At 50.2% G+C, this 27,360-nt stretch overlaps 1 protein-coding gene across 10 annotated transcripts in view; it reads right to left on the bottom strand.

The window, feature by feature from the left end:
- Positions 1-27,117, bottom strand: part of LOC100120978 (kazrin) — a 59,797-nt gene extending 32,680 nt beyond the window's left edge. For 4 of the 10 annotated variants that reach the window (XM_016981748.2, XM_016981751.2, XM_016981749.2 and 1 more), the window contains exons 1-2: positions 24,341-24,449; positions 4,908-4,952 (exon numbers count right to left, since the gene is read on the bottom strand). In XM_016981748.2, the coding sequence (XP_016837237.1) occupies positions 4,908-4,952; positions 24,341-24,434 (139 nt within the window). In that variant the 5' untranslated portion in view covers positions 24,435-24,449. Of the gene's footprint in view, positions 1-4,482; positions 4,607-4,907; positions 4,953-15,630; positions 15,660-24,340; positions 24,450-24,918; positions 25,248-26,820 lie in introns of those variants that run through there. The other 6 variants (XM_031924171.2, XM_016981752.3, XM_031924170.2 and 3 more) reach the window with 6 other exon arrangements.
- Positions 27,118-27,360: the final 243 nt, after the last annotated feature.

Below are 27,360 nucleotides of genomic sequence, written 5' to 3'. Positions count from 1 at the left end.
TTCTTCCCGCGAATATACGTCATTGTCTCTCTGCTCTTATACTCGGCATTCCCATACTCTCTCCTTCTCTCTTTCTCTCTCTCTCTCTCAGCTCGCTCGTCCTTATTACACTTCCCGGCACTGCTGTACACACAAAAGTTTGTACACTCGCTCGCGTGTTGCGTCGGGGGAGTATCATAATTCCGTTATTCAGGAGCTTTCTCTCGCGCGCAGCTCGTCTCAAACTTCTTCCGCTCCGTCGCTTCGCTTCTTTCGGCGACTCGAGAGCGAGATGTGCGGTTTTTTCTTCCGGAGTCTTCTCGACTTTTTCCCCGATAAATTTCGCGCGTTCCTTTTTCATCGGCAAATTCGCGCCTAACGCCCGGGACGAGGTTGATGGCGGTGTACATATAGAGTTCCGAGGAGATTGATTATAGCGCGGCCTAATGAGTTTCCCGGGACGCGACAAATGCTGCTACTGGGGAGTCCTCGTCGAAATTCATTAGCCGTGAGAGCAGCGTATGGGGGAGGGCTTTTTAAAATTCCCGCCGCGTTCTTCCAATATTTGCAAAAACTTTTCGCGCGCGGCACAGAGAGAAACTCGGAACCCTACTCCGAGGGGTATATGTACATCTGCGGCAAATCGAATCGACAGCAAGCGACGCGATGCTACTACTTTTGCGTCGCGAACGCTCATCCTTCTTACTTTGGCACGCGCACGCGTAAATGTATAAGATGGATCCCACCTTGAAAATTGCCATCTTTGTCAGGTGCCCCTTTGCAGAATCCTGAGCGCAAGGAGATTCGCTGGATTGGGCCAATTTTCATATTTAACATTCGCAACTCCCGCATACCAAAACCTGGTGTAAAAACAACGTTCAACAGCGTCGACCCAGTTACAGTTTTTATTTTTACGATATGAAATTCCAGCTTTTGCGAATATGGAAGCCGCACGAGTCTAACGGCGATTGAAAAACTACTGGGTCATGAAACTTCATCCCATGAACGAGCGGAACATCCGACGTAATATCGGTAGCGGAGTATACACGTGCTCTCATTCGAGCACTCGGCACTTTAACAAGCGAATTGCAGAACAGGTGCACGACTATCCTCTTCTATTCTCCCACGATCGCCGCAGCCGCTATCTCATCGAAGCTCCGTGACTATCGCGGGCTTCGCAGCAGCATAAGAGAGGATTCGCACGCGCGAGCGCGCTTTCAAGGTGAGCGGATTGATTTTTCAGCCATCCGAGCCAATTAGGCACGGTGAACTTTATTAGTTTGCTTATTGATTTCGCTCTATATCCGCGGCGCTGCCGGTCGGGCTTTAATTAAAGAGTCTTTTCATTAAATGAGTAAACAGGCTCTATCTCGCGATGCATTATTTCGAGTGCGAAGATTCGAGGCAATTTCGCGTGTCTCTGAATGGTACAGCGCATCAGAAAAATAAAAGTGCCGAAGCACGCGCTCTCGCTCGCGCGTACAATGCAAAAAGAATAAGCGAGGGGGAGAAAGACAGTCGGGCAATTGAGATGTAAAGAGCGTAGTGCGCTCACCCGGGCCGAGAATGGAGTAATCTACTACGTCCCATGAATATTTATACGTGAGTAGACGTGCGCGGGCGAGAACGAATATAACGATCGTAAAACTCAATTTTGCGGAAGAAGGCAAGTCGAGAGAGAAAAGAAGAGGGTAGGGCTGACATTGATAATAATCATCGTAAGTTCCGGCTAATCCTCGTCCCGGTGTTCGCGGGAATTAAAAGGCCCGTTCGCTAGCTCCTTCGAACTTCCAAAGTCCGACTACTACTCGCGCAGGATTAAGCCGACCAGATCTGTGTAACCGCGGCCGTAATTCGCAAAAAGCTCGTTAGAATATTTCGCCACGGCGTGTCTCGGGGCCGATAGATAATACATCTCGCTTGCGGTGCGCTGCGGAATTTGAATCCTAGAGCTCTCGTCGCTCTCGACTCTCTTGGTCTATTTCGGTGCGGTAGAGCCGAACTATTGATCGATTTGCACGCGGCGAATTTCAAGTTTCCGCGTACAGGACCAGCAGCGCAGTCGGCGTTCGTCGTTGTTATAATACGAATTCGGTTATATCCTCCTCAGCTCTCCTTAATGCCGGCGACGACTCCTAATCGGATTCCGGCGAGATTACCAGAAATCTGTCGCTGCAGCTCTCGCGCGACACGTGTATTATATAGAGGATGAATTTAAACTCTCGCGAGTGACCAGCAGAGCGTAATTGTTCAAAAAGCGCAACAACCTGCAGCGTGTGTCTATAGATACAACGCGGCGGGTCAGTTATCGGCAGATGAGGAACGAGTACGTTGCTCTGGGCGCCAAACGGTTCTCAACCGCGACCTTTGGACTTTCGCTGTTCGTTGTACACATTGCACACGTACGTTGGCTGAGGTCCGAAGATGGCAGAGCCGCATTGGTCGGAAGGATTAACCGCGTAATCGGCTCCGCTAACGAGCTTGGAATTTAAAATGATACAAATTGCGCCTACACTTTTCTACTGTCTCTATCCATCTGATGAGGGGAGAGGATCACCAATGACGACTTAATGAGAAGGGAAGGGGCACAGGATAAGGGTTTGAATATTTATCAGCTGATTCGTGTATGCGCATTGTGCGTATAATAACATAATAAACTAATTCACGTGCAATCTACGCTCTCTGCATTTAAAATCGAGGAAAAAGTCGTATATAAATAACGCGAGAACATTATTTTTCACGGTTTATGATGCGCAATTAAAATTTTATACATCGCGTGAGAAAAAAAGCAGCGTATAAATAATCATGAGAATACTCAGCACCGCACCGTCGCGATTAGCACTCCAAACGCGAGTCGCACTCGAGTATCGCTTCATTAACTTATCGGCAGCCGCTGAGTCTCTTTCGCGCGATCTTTCGATCGAGAGCGTCGACGCCGCAGTCGAGAGTCGTTTAGGCCATTAAGTCGAGAGCGCAGTCGCGCAATCGCGATGGCAATCGTCCCAAGCGCGTGAAAAGCAGTATCAGAAAATTTCAATCGAGCGTTGAGTGCGCGTGCAGTGCATTCCGTGGGATTCGCCTTTTTTTTTGCAGAGTGAGATTTGCGGGAACGTTTACCGAGCTTAATTGCGCGGGCCGTACACTGGGCAAAGGACAAAGCGAAAGCTTGTGTGCCCGAACGTACGTGGTATGAGCGAGCGTCCGATAAGTAGATTACATAACCGTCGTAAATTTCCATGCGGCGCGCAAAGTTCGCTCTAAAATATGGCTCTCCAGTAGCGCATACCCGCACGCGCATGTAAGAGGGACGTAAATAATGTATCGTCGCGCGCGCGCGCGCGGGGGCGGGCGGCTATTAAACTTACCATTTTTCATCAATAAAGCATCGAGCGAAAGCTCTCGGAAGATTAGACTTTTAAATACCGACGGCGCGGCCTTAGAGCCATATATAGTATACAGTGTCTCGTCACATCTCCGCCAAAGTATCGTTAATTCAGCCGCTCGTCGCGTCGAATCCAGCAGAGTACAGCTCTAAGCCCGCGCGACGACAGGGTTAATCTTTGAAAATCTCATTGGCAAGGCAATCGAGCGCGCGCGTGTGTGGATGCACGGAGCTATACGTACAGTCGCATATCCGTCAGTGCTATATATTCCACGCGTATATTAGAGTCTCGCGCGCGCGCGCGCATATCCAACAGCCAGTGCGGCGGGGTCGAATAAATCGATGCAGCGCCGGCAGAAATTCTCATAAATATTTATACGGCGGCTGCTCGCACGCGCGCGCCGAGAGAGCCCTTTATTTATATATATATATATATACATGTACGTACAAGGAGCCGGAGCGAATACGTCCATATCTATATATATATAAGCCAGTAGCGCTTCGGCATTGTAGCACACAGGGTGTACAAAGTAGCAAAGGATCCGCGAGAGCGAGGCAAAGGGCACAATGTAGTTACGATGATAATGAGAGAGAGAGAGAGAGAGAGTATATATCTCTCTCTCTCGCGCGCGCGCGGGCGTCCCCTTTGACTTTGTTGCGCACGGGCGCTTATACACGGCTATATTACTTTTTCTCCGATCTCTTATTTCCTTCCTCGGCGTCGGCGCGGGCGTATAACCTACATTAAAATTTTTTCGAAGAAGCCGCAAATCATCGTCGCGCTGTCCATCTGACGCAATGTATAACGCCCACGCGCGAGTAGAGGACGTAAAGGAAGAACCGCAGCGGCATATTATGCGCGCACGCGATAAGGTGTGCGCGCGATGCGAGAGAGCCGAATCGATATAAACGTACGTGCAGCGCGCAGCTGGAAATTCTCATAAATATTTATGGGCTAGTATATGTGTGCAACACTATGCGCTGCCCATAGCTTCACCGCCGACTCGCGCGCGCGAATTTCTCGCGTTCCTCGCATTCTTTTGATCGCTCGCGCGCTGCTCTTTTCTCACGGCTGTTTTATTCGCCGGAAAACTTTTGCGAGATTTCTCGCGCCTTATCACCTGTCATCCGTAGAAGCTCGTCGATCACCGCGGAGTAATCACTTTCGCACAGTAGTTGATGATGGCCCGTCATAACGCTCGCTCTCCGCCCACTGCACAGTAGTAGGTGTACACAGAACCGCACGCGTATACGGAGCCGTAAGAAAGCAAACTGCTCGAGAGCATCGCGAGAGGCAGACTGAGAAAGAGCTGCAGCAGCACAAGCCGACAGCTCTCGGCCAGTGAAATATGGGAATCAGCTCTGCCCCTCTCCTTCTTCCTCTCGGCCAGCTGTTCGAGGAGGATCGCCTGCTGTCTCTTTCTCGTAGTTAGGCCCGGAGCCAAACGCGAGCGACACAATCGAGCGCCAGCTGTATAATATATAGGCTGATGGCTTTCTCTCGCGATTTTTTTCGAAATTTCTATTCTCGTGTTATAATACTCACCGAGATAGCCCGGCAGGCGGGTCGTCAGAGCGTTAGCGAACTCACCTGAAACAGAGAAAACGTTCACAGATGAGAATCTATGAGGTTCGGAGCATTCGAGTCAGATCCGGAGATCGATCTCCGGAGCTAAGTTGCCGACGGATTTGGGAGGGGGAATAAAGCACCGGACACGCGCTGCAAGGCCAAATCCCTCCGGTGCGAAGTTTCGCGTGAGCGAGGAAGAAAACTCGTAGGTGCGGAGTAATTCGTGAGTAGAAAGGGTTGCTGAACAAAGCGACACGCGAATTCGTCGCCAACAGCGTCCCTCCTTACTTTTTCTCGGGAAACTCATAAATTACGCCTGACGCTGCGGATGATGATGTGGTTGTCAAAGTCGCTTACTTATTCAAGGTATATACGTCGAGCTGATGGAAAATTATGCCTCGTCTCCGAGCTACGACTGCATCCACTCTCGCGGATATTCCAGAAGGAAGCTGGGGTGTAAACTCCCGCGCGATGACCTACTCTCGAACAGCTAGTACTGCTGCGGGACGAGGACGTCCTTAAGCCGTTTCGCCAATTATATTTTACACCGGTAAGTCGTACGCGCGGAAAGAGCATCCGTTAACGGGCGGAGAACTTGGATTTTCTCGACTCTCTTGGCGCATATAACGACGTTCGAAAGCTCCTCCTTACTCATTCACTTTGTCATTTGGAAGCTCGCTGCGCTCCTTTAAGCGCACATTTTCCGAAACTGCAGCAACGTCTTGACTCGTGACTTATAAATGAGAGCTGAATTCACTTGCGCAGTAGCGCGGCACTATGTAATCGGTAATTCTCTTCTCCCACGCCGATGCTTCGCGATTGAAACGAGCGAAAAACGTCTGTATTAATAGAAGATCCCGAGCTAATTGGGTCGTGAGAGAGCTGTCAAAATAAATTTCGAAAAACAAGAGGAAAAGAGAGAATGATCAGCGAACTTTAAACATAGATCGTAAGCCGGTGTTTACATATGCGCACAAGCGCCAGGGGACGTTGAAAAAACCCGAGAAACTCGAACTACTTTTGTAACGGAGCTGTGGAGAGAGAGAGAGAGAGAGAGAGAGAGAGAGAGAGAGAGAGAGAGAGAGAGAGAGAGAGAACAAGGGATGAGGCAACGGTTGCGCCGGCGAAAAAGACAGAGGGATTTACGAGCTACCGCGGTTAAAAGGAGACGGATATATAGAGGTATGGAGGGCACACGCACGCGCGCACGGCCACTTGTGAATACATTTTCGAGTCTCTCTCTCTCTCTCTCTCTCTCTAAATAATACGCGTTGGAGAAAGTATGAACGAACGAAACCAAGGAGGCCGAATTAGTACTCGATAATTATGCGAATCGTGTTACTCCGCGAGTGACGCGTACAAAGGAGCAATTATACGCGACACCGCGAATCCGGCTTTTCAGATGCAAATTGCCGGCGTCGCACTGCGCGATCCAGTTCCAGAGCGAAAAATAACGCGCGGGGATTAATTTCCCACCGCCTCGAGAGCCGAGGCTTTAAAAAGACCGCAGCCGCGACGATTAGCCGCCGCCTATCGAGAAGGGAGCAAAAAAAAGGGCTCGCGTCGACGCGACAGATGTATAGAAATGGGAAAAGTGTTGCGAGAGCGGAAAATTGAATTTCGCGCGGCGCGAGCCAAAGAAAACGAACGACGCTCGATCCAGCAAACACACGCTCCGTCTATCTGCTTATCTATCTATCTGGGCAAACTCTTGGCGCGGCTCTCTCTCTCTCTCTCTCTCTCTCTCTCTCTCTCTCTCTCTCTCTCTCTCTCTCTCGGGCAGATAATCGAATCGGCACGCAATAACGATATTTCACTTTGGCAAATACTCGCTCCGACGCCAGAAGCGAGAAGCTAGCCGAGATAGCGCGCAAGCGGATAAAGAGCGAAAGGAGCTGCGCGCGGCGAGGACCGATATGGAGAGGACGCGTAAGTGGCTGCAGCGAGGTGACAAACGGCTGCGGCTTTATTAATTTCCCAGCGCGTGATGCAATGCGCAGCCTCGCGTAGATCAGCCCCGATGATAGCGTTCCAAGTTCATCGCGCGGGAGGGGTTAGGGATTTAGAGTTTTGTTTTTTCAAGTTTGTTCGCGCAAATCTCCATTAAAAGGCGAGCCTTGGTCGGAACAAGAGGATGAGAGGAGAAGTAAGCAAATTTTAGCTGATAAGACGCCGCAATGGGCTGTATAGGTATATCGGGAGCTATACCCTTGAATATATCGGGAAACGGAGAGCTTTATTGTGTGTCGTGCCCGACGCGCTAGCGAGCTTATGATTTATCGCGGCGAGACATCGAGGAAAGGAGGAAAGGAAAGAAAGCTACACACAGGGGCGGACCTCGACGACACACGAATCGTCGTCCTGCTGTACACGCTTTATACGGAGAAAAAAGGCGCTCGCACGCACGAGACGAAATAAGGGATTAAAGCGAGTAGACGCTTGTAGAATTTGAGCGATGAAAAGTCCCAGCTAATGGCTACTCGATCATCCGCCCTCTGACATTTTTTGATATACTTTAAGAAATATGACAACTCTCCTTCGCGTGCACAATATACACGTACACTACGCGGTTAATTTACAACCCACGCAAAATTCAGCGGACAAAGGCAGAGCTCCACATGCCGGATATAAATAGCGCGCGCTGCAGCAGTGCTGAAAACAAAGAGAGGAAAAATCAAAGAGCTGCGCAGGAAAAAAAAAACGACGAGGACGAGGATAAAAAAACGGCGCGGCGAGTTTCGGAAATCGGCTGCGGCACGGTCCACCTGGACGTGAATCTGGCCATTAAACTTACGGGAGCCGCCTTCGGCGCGAGCGCGGGCGGCAGGTGGCGGCTGTATACGTATAGGTGTAGCGCTATATACATGCGCGGTCCTCACCTGGACCCGTATAATGCGAAGCTATGGACCTTCTCGTTGCGCTGTCGCACTGCTCCGATGTGGAGTATTGGTATGTTTTAGTAAAATTTTACGTACGCTCGTACATAGCTGGCTACACTTTGTTTTTGCCTCCTCCTAAATGTAAGCTTTGATAGAACAAAATATTTGACTTGGTTAAACACACTTAAGAAACTTGTCGAATTTCTAGAATTCAATCGTCGAGCGTTCTCGGTACCTTGGCTCGTTTTCTCGTTAATCTAACCTTTACAGGCTTAAAGTAGACAAAAAATCGCTTAATTGATCTGGGTGTCACTCATCGTCATTATTCTGGGTCATATTCAGGGCGGACACAAATAATACACACCGGAATTTTCTTGGTCTATTTGATGTTTTGTATAATCAAAACAGAGGGCCGCAGTATATTCGTGTAATTACCTCCGTAAAAATCTTCGTCACCACTATTTCTACGACTCGACGAAACCGGCCCTGCAAAAGCGTTAACCATTTCCGCAGCAGAAGCATCAGGGCAGCCAACACAATATACACAGCGTCTCAGGAGATGTATACGCGTCGATAAAGGGGCCGACAATACGCACTCCCCTACACGCGGTATATAGTCTCGGCTCTCGGCGTGAGATTATGGGTCACACGTATACGCTGCACACACGGGCAAACTGCGGACAGAGAGAAAGACATCTCCCTCGCTCCAATTTACGCCGGCTATAATTCAGCGGCATTAGCGCCGCTGTGTGCTTCCGAGACGCACTTGGCCTATCAATACACGCGGTGGCGGTGTCGATGCAGCTTCTCTCTCTCTCTCCCCGGGGGATCAAGCGCAGCCTCGCTGAGAAAACAAAGACCGCAAGACGTCTGCTTGGGGAGAGATGAGCGAACGAAGCGCAGAGGCGAGATATTGAATGGCAGAAGGATTGGAAAATTTCGCAGCGATACAATACGTATTGGATTGCGCGGCGCGAAGCCGTGCCGAAACGTTCCCTGCGCAGCCGTTTAAGAATATTATACCACAGCGTCGCCGCTCCATCGAGAGATGCATCCCCGGGGAATTCGCACTTGTTCACGCGTGAATTCGAAAGATTCCGCGTGACGAGCACTTGTTTCGCGCCGGGATCACCGGTGAATTCCTCATCGGAACGTATACTCTCTTTCAATTCAGTGTGCCGAGGGAGAGCTGCGCACAAAAGCCCGCCGAGCGATAAATATCCCGCGGAGAAATGCCGGGTAAAATATAATAATGCCCCCGAAAACTCGGATCGACTCGTTCCTATATACGAAAATATTGCCGATACTCGCATATCCGTTTTCCCAACGGCGCACACTGCGGCTGTATACGTCTCTGCTGTATATCCGCTGCACGAGCTGCGCAGGAGGGAGACCTTACCAGCGGGAGACAATAACGCAGGGTGAATACAAAGTGCGAGCGCAGAGTCTTTATTTTCGAGCCGGCAGAAAAATAAGTAAAGTGCGCGCGAGAGACACCGAGTGCAGCGCTATAGTACAATAGACAGCGAGAGCCTATATGCGGCTCGCGGAGAGATAGATAAAACAAAGGGCCGATTTCGAGTAATAAGCAAGCATTACGCTAGTGGAATCGTAACGAGTCCGGCTTACGATAAGATAAGCTGGGAAATTATCGTCTGAGCGCATGCGTTCGGCCTATTTTCCACTGTGTATTATTATTCCAGGAGGGGCTGAGTCACGCGCTGCGCTTGACTTTGACATTCGTCGCTCTCTCTATATTTACACGATATCTCCGACAGATAGAGGATATCAATGCGCGCACTCAATCGCGATTATTCGGTTAAAGAGAAAGGGAGCAGACGACCGCGTCCTTTATTCTCAAAAGATAAAACAATACGTTTCCCGCGCTTATAACCTACGCCGAAAGTTTCAAGCCGCGCTAAGAGCAGCAGCAGCGCCGGCAGCTCTCATTCGGAATTCAAGAGCTCGGGCGCAAATCCCAGAGGAAGAAAAGTGAAGGAAAATTGTTATACGAGAGGCGACGAGCCGGGAGATAAATAGCCGCGCGCGGAAAAAGGCGCGAGAGTAGCATCAATGCGGGGCAAAGACAAGACTCGTAAAGTAGAGAGGGCTGAGGAGTAAAAGACACGGAGCGTGTATTATGAAGCATCGGAGGGGACGACGACGAGCGAAAAAGGTGGTTAGGGAGGGGCGGGGGGGGGGGGAGAGGAATGACTAAGTGCTCGTCCTCCTGCGGGAAGGGTAAATTTCCGGCGCGAGTGTCATCCTGCTGCTGCCCCTTGAAATTTGAAAAATCTACCACTCGACACCCCCACACGTTCCCGCGACCCACATGCGCGTATATTGTGTGTCACGCCGCGGGAAAATTTTTCGGGATATACGTATGCAGCGCGATAAGCTGCTCACGTGCGCGCTGCGAACTTTATGAAATTACTTTTTCTTTCTCCGCCGCCCACGGCTTTTGATGCAAAGCGCCGCGTGTACGAGTTTTTCTCGAAAGCTTTGAAACGTGCGCTTTTTTTATTACGCTTTCGTAATAACATACGCGTTTCTTCATTACGCGCGAAATGCCCCTCCGTATGTGCCGAGGCTAGTTAAGTGCGCAGACGTATGCGGCTCTTTATCGATTTTCTTATCAAACGAGCGCAGAATTTCCATCTCGGAAAGGCATCGGAGCTTTCAAAGTACGTAGGTACAGATCCCGACGGTTTTCCACGTGAAAACATCAAACGGCTTACACCCGGCGGTTTTCCGCATATGATTATCGAAGAGGCGAGTCGAAATTGGCTCAACTGGAAAGATTTACGCGAATCTCGACGAGATATCAGAAGTAATTAGCACAGCTGAATCTCTGCGGCTCTGTAAATGTTTATAGAACGAGGCTCGTCAGCGGGTAAGCGTCGCGTTATTAATAACTTCGTAAAGCCGATGCCCGTGTGTGCCATAATCGTCGACGCGAGATTATCGCTCTAGTCCGGCTCCTCGTGCTCCGATTACTTATCAGTTCGATAATAATACGTTGTATGACACTCTAGGTGGGTTAATGGTGTAAAGAGTCAAAAGAATAGAGACTTAAGATGCTTCCTTGGTTGCAGAAGTTCAGCTTAGTCGGCTTTGGACCTCAGAACCGGAAGGAGATCCAAGTTGGAAGTTGCAGAGCGAGAACTAGGATGCGAACGCGCAAATAGAGAAACTGTCGGAAATCCAAGCTAGCGTAGTGGTCGCGAGAATCCTTGAACTGTAAGAAACTTCGGGTCTGGGTGCCAACGGTGCCTTATCGCGCAAATAGCCAGCGGAACCCGTATGGAATTTCTCATCGATCGTCGTTTGTTGCAAACGAAGAAATCGAAGAAACGAATATAGCTTGTCATTGAATCTACGCTACGCAAGCTCACCGCGTATATAAAACTCGTGCGCGCGCTCAAAGGAAGAAAATTCGTCTAATCACGTACAGCGGTGCGGCCCAGCGCTTTAAAACGAGATTCCAAAGACTCATCCTAACGAAATAACGCGTGTCACTCTACGCGTATATCGATTTCTAATAACCCGATGCAATCTCGGCGCGAAAACCGCGCAGTCTCTCTTCTCTTTTTCCCTCCCACCCACGCACGTACATACGCTCTCTTCCTCCATCGGCGCGTAAGCCACTTTGATTATTCATCGGCGCATCCTCTGTCAATAAATCTCGAGCACGGGGACTTTGAGAGCAGCCCGAGAGCAGCTCTGTATACTATACACGCGAAAATCCGCGCGACAGAAGCTCTGTCCTCTCGCTTTTTTTTTTTTTTTTTTCCTCGTCGTCCGACTGCAGGAGACGCGCGCGAGCGCCTGCTTGCGTGTATACACGCCCCCGGTCGGAAAGGAATAAATTTTTCGTGACGTTCTCGAGCGCAAGGGGGAGTGCTCGCTTGAATGAGCCGCCACGCGCACGTGGCAGTGGCGCGTGTTGGCCAGCTCAGCTCTCTCGCTTCTAATTCTCCCCTTCGGGTTTTTCCTTGTACGTGCGTGGCCGGCTTTTCCGAGGGCGTGTGTGTGTTTGTGTGTGCACTGGACGAGCGTTAGTTTGTTGTTTTGCTGCCAGCCTGACAATTTTTTTTTTTTTCTGTCACGGCTTGGAAGCACGCGTGTAATCGTCTGCATAATGCAGGAGCTTTAACCCTCTTGCTCGCGTCGTGTGTGCCGAGTTTCAAGGGCTTGCAGTAGCCCCGTCGTGTGTTTTCGAATTCCGAGCGATCGTTGAATTATTACGAAGCCTAGACTAGACTAGGCCGAGGTAATGAAATTTCGGCGAGCAATTTCCAAGCTTGTACAGCGAGTGCAGAAGGAGCTATCTTCTTTTTCTTTGAGAAAGTCAACTAGTTCCGTGACTTTTTCCTGCAGCAGCAGCAGCAGCTCGAGAGAGAAGAGCAATTTTCCCAACGTCTTTTGTTTATAATGCGCCTCTCTCTCTCTCTCTCTCTCTCTCTCTCTCGGTGACGCCGTATACAGCGGCAGCCGTTCCTCCGCGCTATAAAGGCTTTATTAACGTTGTTTCGGCCGACGGCGACGGAAAAATCGCGCGCGAGCCGCGTCTCTGTCTTCTCTCTTTTATATGGCCGGAAAATTTAATTGGAGTCTCTGTCGGCCGGGCTGTGACGAGAAAAATAAAGTGAGACCCGTCGCGCGCGCGCGCGCTGTGCAGTTATATTATACACACAAAGTGGTGTGCGTGAGAGCTGGAAAGAGGAGCACACTACTATACCACCACTTGGCGTATAACGTATATAAAGTAAGCGTCGTCGAGAGTATAGCACGGCTCATCGCTATGTGCATGTAAAGCAAGAGGAGTTTAACCTCCCGAACTCGGCAATTTTTAAATTATGCAGTGCAGCGAAAAAGTCCGGAATTAAAACTTTCCCTCCGCTCTTTATCAAGTGCACGCGGCGGCAGTAGCGGTAACGGACGCTCGCGAACAATACGGAAATAAACAAAACTACGCCCTACAGAATAGCGATATTAAACATCGGAAAGGGTAGAGAGAGCGAGAGCAAAGGACGACAAAAGCGCGTTAAAATTTCAAGCGCCGAGTGCTCGCTCACAAAGGCTCTCCCTCGCGAATCCGACGGCGGCGGCCCTGAAAGTCCATTAATAAATAACGAATTCATTAAAGCCCGCCGTTAAATAGACGAGCCTATACTGTATATACCGCCGCGCAAATTAACTCTCGAGCGGGCGGCGCACTATCGCGGCGATCTCTCTCCCGTACGTGTAATTCGGCTTCGCGCGAGGATTAAATATTATTGTTTTCGCTTGTTCGAGGGGTGACTTTTGATTTTTTACGCGCGTCCGTGTTTTCCCCCCCCCCGCGCGCTGGAAATTTATATTCGCGGGCGCGCGATTTTTTTCCCCCGTTTGGAACCGAGAGCTGTGTGCGTGAGAGCCGCGCGTGATTTTTTATCGCTTTGATGCGGCGCCGGATGAAAGCTTTATTGGAATATCGAATTTCGACAGCAAGTTCGTTTTAAACATTTTGCCATTATAATCGTACACACAGATGCGCGATATTCGATTATGGAAATGCATTCGCTGTACAACAATAAACCCGATGCAAATTACATCGGCTGATGTGGCGTGTATAATATTACTAGATTAATTACACGCGATCATTTCGTTCTTTCTGCAATAAAACCCACGAAAAATGTTCGAATTCCCCGATAATGGCCAATCAGCGTTGCGCGCGCTCGTTAATTAGAGCTTAAGCTCCTTCTTGCATCCCCTAAACGGCTTAGCATCTCTCTCTCTCTCTCTCGCTTCCTTTTCACGTATATTTTTTACTCGTGTATACACGTCGCTGCAGCAGCCGGGCATAAGTGCAGCCCGTAAGCAATTGTTTTCCTGCTAACGAGCGCTTGCACGGCTCTCGCTAATACTTTCGAAACACCCTCGCCCAAGGCCTTATTCTCCGAACCGAGCATACCGCCGCCGACATATTGATTTAGCATTACGCCCGAGAACGAGCGAGAAAAGCAAGGGTCTCACACTCTGGATATTGCAGGACGACCCGTGCGGATAGGTACGTATGCGAGAGCGGACGTATACGGCAGAGATGATGGGGATTTCATAGAGAGAGAGAGAGGGACCGTCTGTGTATGATGTGCTTATTACGGGCGATTTCGTGAGCATGCAGCGGCGGGACGGAAAATTTTCATCCGACGAGTTTTCCGAGTTGTGAACTACGGCGAAGCCTTATACGTACGCCTGTACAATAAAGCATATACGCCTATACGAGCTGCTTTGTGCGAGGAGAGGTCTCGGCTTTTCTTTCTTTCTCTCCTCCACGCGCGGCGTCATCTTCGTTTTCCGCTCCTTTCTATACACGCAGTAGTGTCTCGCAGCTCTCTTCGGGTCCATTTCACGCATTCTGATGCGCCGGAAAAGAGGGGAGAGGGGAGTCCGACTCTCTCTCTCTCTCTCGCACACAATGCGAGACTCTCTTCCTTCTCTTTCTCTTCGATTTCATCGTCTGCCCGTTTTGTATACAAATTTCTCTCTCTCTCTCTCTCTCTCTCTCTCTCTCTCTCTCTCTCCTCTCGCACCAAGAGAGAGGGAACGGAAATAACCTTTTATAGTTTTCCCCGCCGCGAGCGCGCGAGATTCTGCACTTTAAACGTCCAATTCTGGCGACGCGCGCCTACTTCACTCGGCGAGGAAAAAAAGAGTCGAATATATAAAGTTTAAATGGATTTTTCAAAGCGACGAACTTTTTTCATTCATATGTAAGGGGCGATCTATATCATCGGAGAGTTATGAACTTTTTTTCTCGATGAAAAGAACGAAGCCCCGCAATAACCGGCGAGAAAGAGCAAAAGCAAAAAAAAAAAAACAAAAGGCACCTGTTATAGGAATTTCGTGTCCCGATAAGCGCGGCTCGTTTAAACTTGCTTTATCCCCGCTGTCGCCCGCGCCACAGAGATCCCTCTCGGACTCGTATATCCAAAAAAAAGAGAGATCCGCACGTCCTTGTCTGTGCGGGATAAGGCCGGGCATAAAGAAGCTAAATGAACGTAGGTGGAAAACATACACACACACACACACACACGCGCGCGTAGAGGACGTAGTGGTAGAAGTCGCGGGCCGATAAGAGTCCGGGCTTTGCGCGAACACGTGCACGGGGAACAGCTATACGCATTCGCAGAGGCGAAAAAAAGGAGAGCGTAATCCCCGAGGATAATCCTAATCGATGAGTTCCACGTACGAAGAAAGAAAGAGTCTCGGGAGCTTGTCGACGTCGTACACTTTGATTCTCTCCCGTATGGACCTTTGCCAGAGGACGTCTCGAATATGCCGTTTAAAGCCGAGCTGCTCGCGCTTCTCCCGACGATGGGGTTGATTGCACTCACGGTATATTGCGAAAGTTTCCCAAAATGGCTTGTTAAGATTTCCATTCGGGCGAGCTGATCGATTTTCGAAAAGTGGATCCGATGGATTGGGCAGGCTCTCTCTCGCAAGCGTTCCATGAAAACTCTGTACAATTGCGATGGTCCGGCGATAAGCGCGCGGCGGACGATGCCGACGAGCTGCGACGAGTAAAGGAAATGATAAGGCAGAGGGTCTTGGGGCGTCGAGTGCATTTACGCTCACGGCTATGTGCGCGCGCGCGCGCGGATGAGCAGTAGCAACGGGGAGGGATGACGGCGCGGCTGCTGGAGAGATGAAAATCCGAGCGAGCAGCCGACCGGAAATACAATCAAACGCTCGGGACGATCATCGAGTCAAAGTGTTATGGGGTTATAGGGCTTCGCCCCATTCGGAATTTTTTCAACTGGCACATTTCAACTTACGCCTTTTGACGCGTGCTTTTTCAACTCACCTGCAACAGAAAAGAGAAAAATATTAATCAGAAAATGTGCGGGAGAATCGGGAGAAGGGAATTTTTAAAATAATGCGAAAACACAGAAGAAACCGCGCGCACGTCATACCTATATACACGCCGACTTGATTGCCGGGCATATTAAAAACGCTCCTCCCGTCGCGAATGAGAAGTAGTGCGCGGACTCGCTGAAAAACAAAGCTCGAAAGCTCTCAGCATTTCGACTGCCAGCAAGAAACTCCTTCCGCGCAGTGCCAGTGGCCGAAACAATTTCCCCGCGAGCAATATATCGCGAGAGCTCGCACGCTGAATATATACTGTATACGTATAACGGCGATCGTGCGAGTGAAAATTAAAAATTAGAAGAGATTAGTTTCGGAGCTTTCCATCCGCGCGCTGAACAATGGAATTACGAGCCATTTTTAATTTCCCTCCTAGATATACGGCGAGCCGCGAGTAGAGTCAAACTTTTTATCGAACTATAAAGCCAGCGCGCGAATATTCCATTATCTTCGAGCGGAGCCATCGAGCAGTTTTTCAAAGAGCGAAACTCAATTGTGAAACATTTTCATTATATCCGCTCGCTCTCTCTCTCTCTCTCTCCGGCGGTATAATTACAGCGGCTTCGCTTATTAAAAATGAAAATTCATTTCCATTCCGCGCGCGCGGCGAGTTCTTTTTTTTAATGAAACTTTATGGCGCGAGCGCAAACTTTTCATTGAAAAATAAAGCCGTGTATAACGAGGGCAAAAAAGAGACATCCTATACAAATCACGCTCGCGATCGTAACGAAGCGAAGCGCACTGCTTACACCGAATACGCGTAACGAACGTTGCATAGCAAGGGGAGCTTGAAAAGCACATCGGCCCTCAGCACCGCAAACACACACACAAGCATATGAATGGCCGTGTGCCGGCGCAGCGATTTACAGGGCTGTAATAGACGAAAGAAGCGCGCGAGGCGGAGAAAGCGAAGCACAACAACGAAGCTCGAGTGCGAGCGTTTATTCGCCGGAGAGATGATGAAACAAAGTTGCGCGGAAAAGAGCGCGCATGAATTTATTTACCGCGGCGCAGCTCTCTCGCTGCTGCTGGGTATACGTATGAATAATTTAACTTTTTCCGCAGAGCTGGCTTGCAAAACGCAGCGCTGACGCATTTTCGTTAATGAAAAAGCATGTAAATCCGGACAACCGCGCTCGGCGAGTATTATAATCATGCGCGGCAGCGCAAAAACATTACGCGAGAGAGAGAGAGAGAGAGAAACGTATTCGGCCAAATTACAATATACACGCCGTACACGCGGAGATATAAACATTACTCGGGGCGCAGTAGGGCTTGTATGTATACGGGTTAGGGCTGAAAACTCGCGGTTCGGGGCGGAACCGCCGGAGGGCGTGAAAATATTGAAACCGTCGATTATCCCGCCTGACTTTGCAGCAGCGCTCTATAATATACGGAAGTTTTCGACTGAAAGGAATTGATGCGTATCTGTCGCGTCGTTCTTTCATTAGGTTGACTTTTTATTTCCGCCGATATGAGTTCAGCGTCCTGGGAGAGTTATAGATTGAAAATACTGGACACGACTGGAAACCCACAGTAGCGGGTGTGGATACGTACAAAGAGACACGGGGGAGGAAAATAAAGAAATTAGCGTCACTCAAGCCACGAACCCTCATAAATTCCTCGGCCGGAACAGAGAGCCGGGCGAATAAAAAAGAGAGAGGACTCGTAGACGCACAAACACACGCTCGTAATGAAATTCGCCCGCACGTAGAGACTCTCTCGTTATCCCGGGGCACATGTAGAGGAAAAAAGCGAGGATCAAGGGAGAGAAAAGCAGCCGCGAGCTATATCATATACGCTGTGTCGAATCGCGCGCTCGAGCTCCATTGGCGCGCGCAGTCAGTGAGAAATGAAGCCCTAACCGTATACTCCCCGCTGCGCGTGTACCGCTATCAAAATCACGGGATTGACTGCGATTCCTCCCCCGCGCCGCAGTCGCGGCTGTTTCTTCTTACAAAGCCCAGTGTCAACAGCGCACACTCGTATCTCTCTAGCAGCCGCGCGCGGCTTTGTGAAATAACCCTCAGCGAAGAGAGAGAGAGAGAAGAAAAAATGCCCTCTTAGCATCGGTCTACTCTCGTTCTCTCTTTGCGCGCGCGACTTTATCTCCGCGAGCGGCAGTAAAGCTGCGCGGCGTAAAGTGCACTGGGCCACAATGCGGCCCTTCTTCTTCTCTCTCGACTATACTGCTGCTCCGAGGGGGTTGAAAGCGCGCGCGTGTGTGTACTTTTTTAAGGGAACTTTCGTGTTCTAAACGAGCGCGTAATTAACGATTGCGCCGTATGCGAGTATACTTCGTATATAAACCAACGACTCTGGAGCGATAAATCCGAGCGAGTTTTCAGCGCGAGCCGATCTCGGGGGTGCAGTTCCGCGAGTGTATACTATACGATCCCGAGGACAGTCTAGTGTTCTTTATCCCCTGCGTGCGACCAGCGGCCGGCCGAAAGTTTGGTCGTTTTCTTCCTATTTGCCTATACACGGGGAATCTTGGCCCGAGAGTTCGGAAATGAAGTGAAACACTCGCTGCAGCTGCAGCGAAGTTTCTTCTCAGCTCTTTTGTTAAATTGCAAAGTTCCGATGTTTAGGGCCGGCTAAGAAGCCGGAAAATTTTTGAATCTTCCGAGAGTTTTAACGACTTTCCAAGTCGCCCCCACCGCCGCCGACGTTGAGGGAGGAGGAGCGATTGTTTGCGGAGATTCTTATCTCTCTCCGCTTCTACTCGATATGCGACTATTTTATGAGCTTGACGAGGGGAAAATGCCGATAATTGTGCTCGAGAGATGTTTATAGTTCTGAAACGCATAGAGATATTATTAAACAAGCCAATTAACGTCAGTCGGCGAACAAAAGCTCTCTCGATGCGCATATAACTAGACGACGTTTTTTCGCGTTACTCCGTCGTCGTCTCGCTGAAGGCCGAGGCTGCTGGACGAGAGTTTCTTTGAGACAGCGAAAAGCTGCCGTTAAAAGTAAACGAGCTCGTCGTCGCTGTATACAGTAATTGAAACGAGAGCAGAGCCGCAAACAAAGCTCGCGCGTGCAGTGTGTATGATGGAAAAGGAGAAAGCTGCGGATGAATCAGAGGAAGGCAGAAACAATGTCAAGGTAGTCTCTCGATCAATGTCCCCTTTTTTGCGCGGCGTCGACGCCTCGCACTGTTTGATCCATACGGTGCAGCGCTTCGTTATATTTTTATCGCTCCGCGCGCACAAGTTAAAGCGAAGACGCGAGAGGGCTGCACAAAGGAGCCGATGTAATCTGGAAGAGCGATCGAAGTGTTAAATGCCGTCTCTTGATTCGTCGCTGCGTCTCATCGGGGGTCGACGACGTCGCCCGCGCGAAGGTGTAACGAGATACATGATCCCTCCCAAGCGTAAGGGTACAACAAGTTGATTTTTTTTTCCGATCGGAAAATTCCCGGAGAAAAAACGTTTCGCCTCGATTCAATTTTCGAGGGAAAATTCATTCCGACCGCAAAAATAGAGCAGTAAAGCGCGACAACGAGTGAAGTCGAACGGGAGGAAAGAAGCATCGGCACAGCGGTGAAAAAAAGGAGAAAGAGAGAACGCACAGGTCGGTAGAGACGCACGCGGGGCAGCAGCGAGCGTGCGAGGGGAAAGAGACCGGTCTGGGGATGAAATGGAACGGGACACGACGACGACGGCGAGAGATGGGACTAGCGGGGGCGGCAGAGAGAAAGAGAGAGAGAGAGTGGGCGAGTGTGCCCCAGGGGCGGAACTGCCGCGGCGGAGGGTGAAAGCGGAGTGGGGTGCTGCTGCTGCTAGCGGCGTGCTCTGGAAAAGGGGGACGAAAACGGGGAGCGCGGGAGCACCGCGGATCAATACTCTCTCTCTCTCTCTCTCTCTCTCGCTCGCTCGCTCTCGAAGAGAGCGCGCACGCGGAAAGAGACGAGGAATGTATAGGTGTGCGTGCGCGCGTATACCTCTCTCTCTCTCTCTCGCGGCAAAACCCATTTATGGCTTTTTCTGGGTAAAACCCCGCCGCGGAGAGGAGGGAAAAAACGCGCGCGCTTAATCTTCATGCATTAAACAATGCCCGACGAGCTAGCGAGGGAGAGAGATCTGCAGTGCTTTTTTCGGATTCGCTGCTTTTGAATTAATTGGCTGGAACGATCTGCCCTTCCCGATATGACGCAGGCGGGATATATAGGGGAGGGAGAGGATCGTTCGCTTATTTCTTATATTTCGCGCCGCAGACGAGCGGCCGTAGGAATTCTAATTGAGGATTTTCACTTTCTTGAATAATAAACGTCGCCGTTCGGAAATTATAAGCGGCGATCGATGCGATGACTCTCATTATCGTGCGATCCCGATATGCGTCGGTACGAGTGTGACGCATCGCGAGCGAGAAGGAGCTATGACACACTTTTCCGAATCAAGCTTGCGGCGCGCGCGCGCGAGATATCGATTCCTTCCGAGGGCCAGATCGAAGCCCTCTTACTCTTCTTTTTGCGTTATTACGCCACAGCTGCTTCCTTTCCTCCACTCGACGGCGATTCATTTCGCGGTAAATTTTCCGTCTCCTCCTCGACTATTTATTCGACGCTAGCGTACATCGCTTGTTTATCGAGTATGAAAGCTGCGCCTCGTTACGTTACATCGCATCAGCTGCGAATTTATTCAGCAAACGTCGAACGTATACACGATGTACGATTCCCGGAAAACGCGAATGTACAGAAAAATAGCGCAGCGAGGGCGGCTTATAGAATAAAATAAAAACGGATTTCCCAGGAATTCATTACTACCTCTCCCCACGTCAATTCCGTCCAACAAATCATCATCGGCCATACATACACATAAAGCGGAGTATAGAGTTCCGAGCACGTCCCGAAACGAATCGGTCGCGCTAACGCGATGTCCGCCGGGATATGCACAGAGAGCGGAATCCTTGCAAAATTCCACGTTACGCGTCGTAAATTACGATTTCAAAACACGCGCAATCTCCATTTTCTCTCCGCTCCTCCCTCTATCGTATACCTATACTCTTCATCGGTCTACGCTGTACTAGCGCGAGAGAGCGTCGCTCCATATCCAGCGGAATAAATCACCGGGCGTCACGCGCTTACGCTCTGTTAGGAAGAAATTATTGCGAAAAAAAAGGAAGAATCGCAGTGACAAAGAGGAAATTAATTGCTTTTTACAATTTCAGGCTGAAGAGAGCCGTGCAATCGAGCCAAGCTCTCCTGGCCAAGTCGATTTTATCGAGTCGCGGGGGCGCGAGTGATTTTCAATTTCGAGGCGAAATTGAGTCGGTCGCCGCCGCCGCCGCGAAAAGCAGAAAAGAGCGAGAGTAGCCGAACGCGGGAGAATGAAAAATAGAGGCTGTTATATGTACGAGGAAAAAAAGCGGGGGAAACTGGAGCGACCGCGAGCCTTTGTACTGCTGCGGCTGCTGCGCTACTGGATTTGGCCCATTAATGACCTTCGCTTTTTTTTTTCGCCGGAGCTTGAAAATCGAATGGCCCTTAATAATCGAGAGCCGAGAGCGAGATTACCGCTGTAGATATGGAACGAGAGACGATCGAGAGAGTCGAAAATTATCGAGAGCCGCCGTATCCGAGGGAGTAATTGCAATCGCATCTCAAATATTTCCTCTCTCTCTCTCTCTGTACTGCTGCAATCGTGTGCTCGCTCGCTGTGTTATTCGTTTCGTCGACGCGTATATTTGTATCGGGCGCTTTTTTTTCTCGTCACCAGAGAGCTTTTCTCGGAATTGCCGGTGCCGGCGGCATGAAGCTTGTTCATCCACGCTGTATATCCCTGTCGTTCGTGTATGCGCCTGTGAAAGTTTAATCGACGTAGTATAACGTAAACAGAGCGAAAACATCGCGCTGATTCGTCGAGGGTTTCGATGATTGTTGCATGAAAAAAATCGCTAGTAATTATACCGTCAGAGTTGCGTCATCCACATATAACAAGCCAGGAAGTGTGTGCCCGTACGTATGTCAACAATTAAAAATCAGCTGGTGCAAAGATGCCGCGTGTGAGGTTCGAAGCGCACGAGCGACCAGAGATAGAATTATACGCGCGGGCGAGTAGCCCCATCCGTCGCGGGAAATCACGGGTGTCATTGTTAGGACAGTGTGCACAAGCGGCGGTGGCTCGCTCGGTCACGTAATTGCCCGCCTCGGCCAATCAACGGCCATTGATTCGAGCGCGCGTAGGTCTCATACACACTCGTATAAGCCGCGTATATAAGCAAGAAGACGATTGAATTGCGAGCCTCGAAAAAAGTCGTTATTATGTTTTGCTCTTTTCAATGGGTCGAGCTTTTGCAATTATTTTCAATGTCAGTATCGCGAATCGAGTGTGTGTATATGCGTCGTTTTGAAGGGCACGAAAAACAAATTTCGATGCTTTATGGGAATTTTTTCTCTTGTACAGCTGTACATCCCCCGGCAGCTGTATCCTCTTCGCCTCTCTCTTTCTGGGTTCGTGATTGACAGAAATGTCGATAAAATAACTGCGCGGAGAGATGCCTGTTACTGGCGTCGGCGGCGTCGGCATTATTTGCCGCCGCGGAATTTCGCGCGAAAGAACGAGCGAATCAAACCCGTCTACCGCCGCTGCTGCTCAATACGTGTCAATTAAGGAGTAGACTCTCTGCCTCTGAGAAAAGTTTGCCTCTTTTAGGAAAGCGAGCACGATATTCCATTTTTTTCCTCCTCTCGAGACGTATAAAGAAAAACGCGGCATCCATTCGGCGCAATGTACTAATCGGGCGTTATGAAAAATGAAGGCGAGCTGCGCGAGCACTAATTAACATTTAAATTATTAAAGTGTCTAGACCACCACCGCCGCCGCACACGAGAGAAAGAGTAGACAATGGCGAATGGATAACAAGGTTTTTGATTAAAGGCCCGTTTGCGCGCACCGCATAACATACAGAGGGGTTCGCGCGCGCAAAAAAAAAAGAGCGCTGCGCCACACATATATAAAAGCGGAATTTCAAAGCGCGCGTGTGCAAATAGAAGAGGAAAAAACAGGCGCGTCTCTAAAAAGTAAAAGAGTTTATGAATTTTTGAAATGTTGCCTTTATAAGCCGCCTCTCTTTCCCCGCGAGGCATTAACGCCGCGCGCGGAAAGAGGGATAAATTAGATCGAGCGAGTTGGAGGCGAAAAAATCGAGCCGTCATTCAAACTTTAATCCTTCGCCAGCTAAAAAGCGCCGCGCACGTCAGAAAGAGAGAAAAACCCTGCTCCGTATAATCCAATTAAAGGCTGCTGCAGGGCTACGAAAATTCAATTCTATATACACGGCGGCAGAAAAGAGAGAGAGAGAGAGAGAGCAAAGGATCAGCACCGTTTTGTTTCGTTCAGTTTTTTTTTTCCCGAACGAGCTCTCTTTATCGACTTCTTCCTGTCTTCCTGTCGGCCGTTCCTTCCACGTCCGCTCTCGGCGTTTCCGGCGTCGTATCTCTCTCTCTCTCTCTCTCTCTCTCTCTCTTTCTCTCCGAGGCCTCGATGCGCAGTGCAGAGCGACTCTCTCCGCGATCGGAATGATTTTCGCTCCTATCGAAAGCTTAACGAGAAGAAATTTCCTCTCTCTTCTCACGTGACGCCGCGTCCGAGGAAGATCGTCGCGTCCCAATAAAAGGGGTGCAGTATAGCTGCGAAGGAACGGAAGTGGCTCGTTGCCCGCAATTTAAAGCCTACGCGCGGACTAGCTGTCGCCCGCGCGCGCCTGAGAGGAGAGTCAGAGAAAGAGAGAACGAGGGAGAGAGAGAGAGAGAGAGAGAGAGAGCGCTGAGACGCACTTGTTGCGTCACGCCGAGCGCTCGCGATAAGGGATATCTTTCCGTCCCTGCAGGCGCGAGTAACCGTGTTTTCTATATAATAATACCGGCACATAGCAGACATGAGATGTGCATAGTTATCGTTGTTGATTCGACTGCGCGGGGAGAGCGGAGCACAAAGCGCGCGAGCTCCGAATTCGCAAGAGCTTAGAAACGTGAGAGGCTTTGAAAAATTTCCCGCATTTCTCCTCCCGTGTATGTGCGCTGCGGTCAAGGCCGGCGGCGCATCCGCACTTTGTCTAATATTCGCTCAAAGCGAGCTGCGCTGCTAAAAAGCCTCTCTTCTCTCTCGACTTGACTCTCGGCGCGGAGAGAGCCGTAAGAGGCCTGCGAAAATGCCGAGCTCGGATTTGCGCCCTCCGACGAGCGAGCTTCTCCACGAGTCCGCTGAATTTTTCAAGGATATTTCGGAAGCGAATTCGCTCGATCGCCGCAAAAAAAAAAAAAAAAAAAGAATAATATAAATAGCAGCGCGCGAAGAATGGAAAGAATTCGCACAGCCGACGAGCGTTAGTTTTGGCCGGGCCGGAAGTGGGTTTTTAGTTTTGGCGTGAGCAGCAGCACTGCGAAGAGAGGAAGCGCGACGCGGACGACAACAACGTCGACCCAGTTACAAAGGAGCGAGAGAGAACTGGACTCTGGTAGCCGTTAACTCTTTTTCCGGTATTCCGCTCACGACTGACATTGATTTTCCGCGCGCGACGCTGACAGCTTAATTGCACGCGCGCATTTGAATATATACTGCCAGAGCGTTGCAGCATCCGTTCTGCGAATATTCCGCTAAACCCTCGACTTACCGATCCGCACAACTGCCGCCCAGATGAGAGCCAACACCGACAGGGCCTGCGATCTCGCGGAGGACGCGAACTGCCGCATCCGCTGCCTCTCCATCTTATCGCTGACTCGTTTTTCCCTGGAGTAACTCGCGATCGTCGTTTTATACAAACGAGAGCTCGAGAAGAGAACGGAGGACGCTAACCGATCGGCCGATCGTCCGTCATGGCGCGCGAGACTCGACTAAGGAGTGCGCGCGCGACTGCGACCTATAATGAGGATAATAATGCCGGAGCCCCTACTCGAGCACTTGTCGGCCGCGTATGAATTACAAGCAGACGACGACGACGACGACGACGAATCGGGGACACCCACACAGACTTATAGCGTTATATCCGCTCAGCTGGAGGAGAGAAGAGGCGTCCGATTTTTCCGATCATCGATTGGAAAGTCGGCGAACCGCAGGCGGTAGGAGAGACACCTGCGCTCGTTGTCGTTAAGCCGGCGATTAAGAGGCTGTGTTGTTAAACATTGTAATCGGGGAAAATTATAAAAATAAAAAGGGCCAAGGATTCCAAGGCCACATCCTCGGCATGCTCACCTTGTCAGTCCATAAAGTCCGTATCGCGTCGTCCGTGAAGTCGAGAGTAAGAAACAACTGCAGAGTAGTAGCAGCTATAGTGGTATAGTTGCCAGGCCAACGAGCCTCGGTTTCACACTCGGCGCACCTCTCCTCCTCAACTTCCAAGTTGTGTACGCTATATGCATACACAACACACAGCAGTCGGCCCGTATATACACCTGAACACGATCGTTATGTTATACTCGCGAAATGCACGCGAAACTCCTCGCCCACTACTGTATGCTTATCGGACGAGCCGAACTAATTCACAGCCCGCCGGCGGCGGCGAAGTCGCTGCTGCTGCTCGCCTGAAATGATACAAGTTTTTCTCAATTTTAGAGCTTCATTCCGAGCCTGTGTCTACAGGTATATACACGGGGGCTGCTGCTGCTGCTATGTGCGCTTTATTAACTGATGGGATACCAGCGCAGCGGCTCGGTTGGTACGCAAATTACCCGGCGCTGGCTTTGTACTCAAAGCTAAGTAAGTAATAAAAAAAGGAATAAGCTCATTTCGATCCTATAGCGGACGTCGCTCCGAGTAATTAATATCGAATCGATTGATATATAGAACTTAATCCAATAACGAGCGCGCCATACACGCACGCGGAAAATGACGCTTGTCAAAGCCTGCGAGGCTGTCATGCGCGAATAGCGCGGCGGCGCATTGTCGGGCGAAACGGTTCTGAAAGCCCCCATTAATTGGTGGAAATTATGCAAGTTGCGAGAGTGCGATGCCGGACTGCGCAGTCAGGAATTTCTTTTCAGGCTCAATTGTACGTCAGCGGACTGACCTGCCTAACAGTTCTTCTGCGCGATTCGAGATCCTAAATCGTGTTTTTTTCTCGCTTTCCTTCGAAAAATCAGCCCGACCGCGAACGAGGAAAAAAAATGGCTCGAACTAGAGAAAGCTAGCGGCAACGAAGCGGAGCACACACATTGTTACGCGCGTTCGGTGGCCTATAGCATTGTGGCCTAGCCTCACGCGGGCAATGGGTATCGAGTAACGATTGGGGATTGCTCGACTCTCTCCTTCTCTGTATATAATAGGTTATACGGTAGCGAGAAATTTCCGAGGGGTTTGAAACGCGAGATTTCCGCGGAGGAAAAATTCTACCTATACTGCTGTTTGCTCGCGCCGCCGACTCTCTCTGTGTGTGCGCGGGTTTGATTTTAAGGTGCTGGTTAAATATTCACGCGGACGAATCGATACGCCACGGAGCAAACAGTCGCTATTAATTACACTTCTATGATCGATATAATCGGCAATCGATACTTCATTAGGCGCGAGTAAAGAGTGAACTCAACGCGGTTTATGTCCCGCACGCACTGACTCGTAAAACTTTTTACGACTACGCTACTCCGTTAGTTACGTATCCCTATTACGCACACCGCATCTATAGGATCAAACGTCGCGTTATTCGTCCCTTTTTACTCGAAACGCGCCTGCGATCGACGATCATACTTTTTTTTTTTTTCATCGAGGAGGATACGACGTCGCGTGTCGCAGTTACAGTGCACACAAAGCGACGACGATTCCGGGAAAGCGAGGAGTCCTTCTTTTTTTCCGGGGATCCTAAGTAATAGCGACACAATTAATATTTGGCTAGAAGCGTTCGCAGTCTCTGAGTCATCCGACAAAGAAACGCGCGCGCAGCAGTGGATGTCCTATATACGCGCGCTCCTCCACCCCCCCCCTCGCTGTACACTCGGAAACACTCGAATCCTTGCTCTATACGCGAGCACTTTATCGCAGCAGCAACACCAGCCCCCCCGAAAACTCTCGACGCAAACAATCGAACATAACCCCCATAGATGCGTGAAAGGGGGCCTGAGAATGTAGCTATATCAGAGCCCGACCGAATGAAGCATCGTCACTCACCTCGGCAGCATCCTGCTGATGTGTAGTCGCGTTAGTCAGTCTCCTCTACGCCGAGAGCAACAGAGCGGTGCACAACATACACAAAAAACAACAAAATGCAAAAACACACCGTCACGAGAGCTCGAGTCTCCTTATCTCTCCCGTGTCACGTACGAAGCCTTACTTATACACAGAAGACTGGATGAGTAAATCTCGGAGAGATACGAGATATCGCGCGCGAAAAGAGAAGAGACGAACATAAGCGACGACTGCACGCGCGCCCGGTGCTCGCTCGACGTCGACTGCTGCGCTCGCGGCCGGGAGCGAGCTTTCCTTGCGGTCCCTCTGCGCAGGCGCCACCGGCGGCGCAGCGTCCCGTGTCCTCTTCTATCCGATATACATACATCCCCGCTCGTATATATACCACTCGCCGCAACCCCCGGTTATGCGCTGCTACTATGCTTTCCCCCTCGCGCTGTCTTTTTTCGCGCGACTACCTAAATGCCTACCCTCCGCTCTCTCTGCAGACTTCTGATATTCTACGCGCGCTCCGCTGTAGCA

This window comes from Nasonia vitripennis, chromosome 2, assembly GCF_009193385.2.
Source record: "Nasonia vitripennis strain AsymCx chromosome 2, Nvit_psr_1.1, whole genome shotgun sequence".
Taxonomy (NCBI): Eukaryota; Metazoa; Arthropoda; class Insecta; order Hymenoptera; family Pteromalidae; genus Nasonia; species Nasonia vitripennis.
Note: the sequence above shows the minus strand (reverse complement) of the source record. Positions and strands in the feature narration are given on the sequence as shown.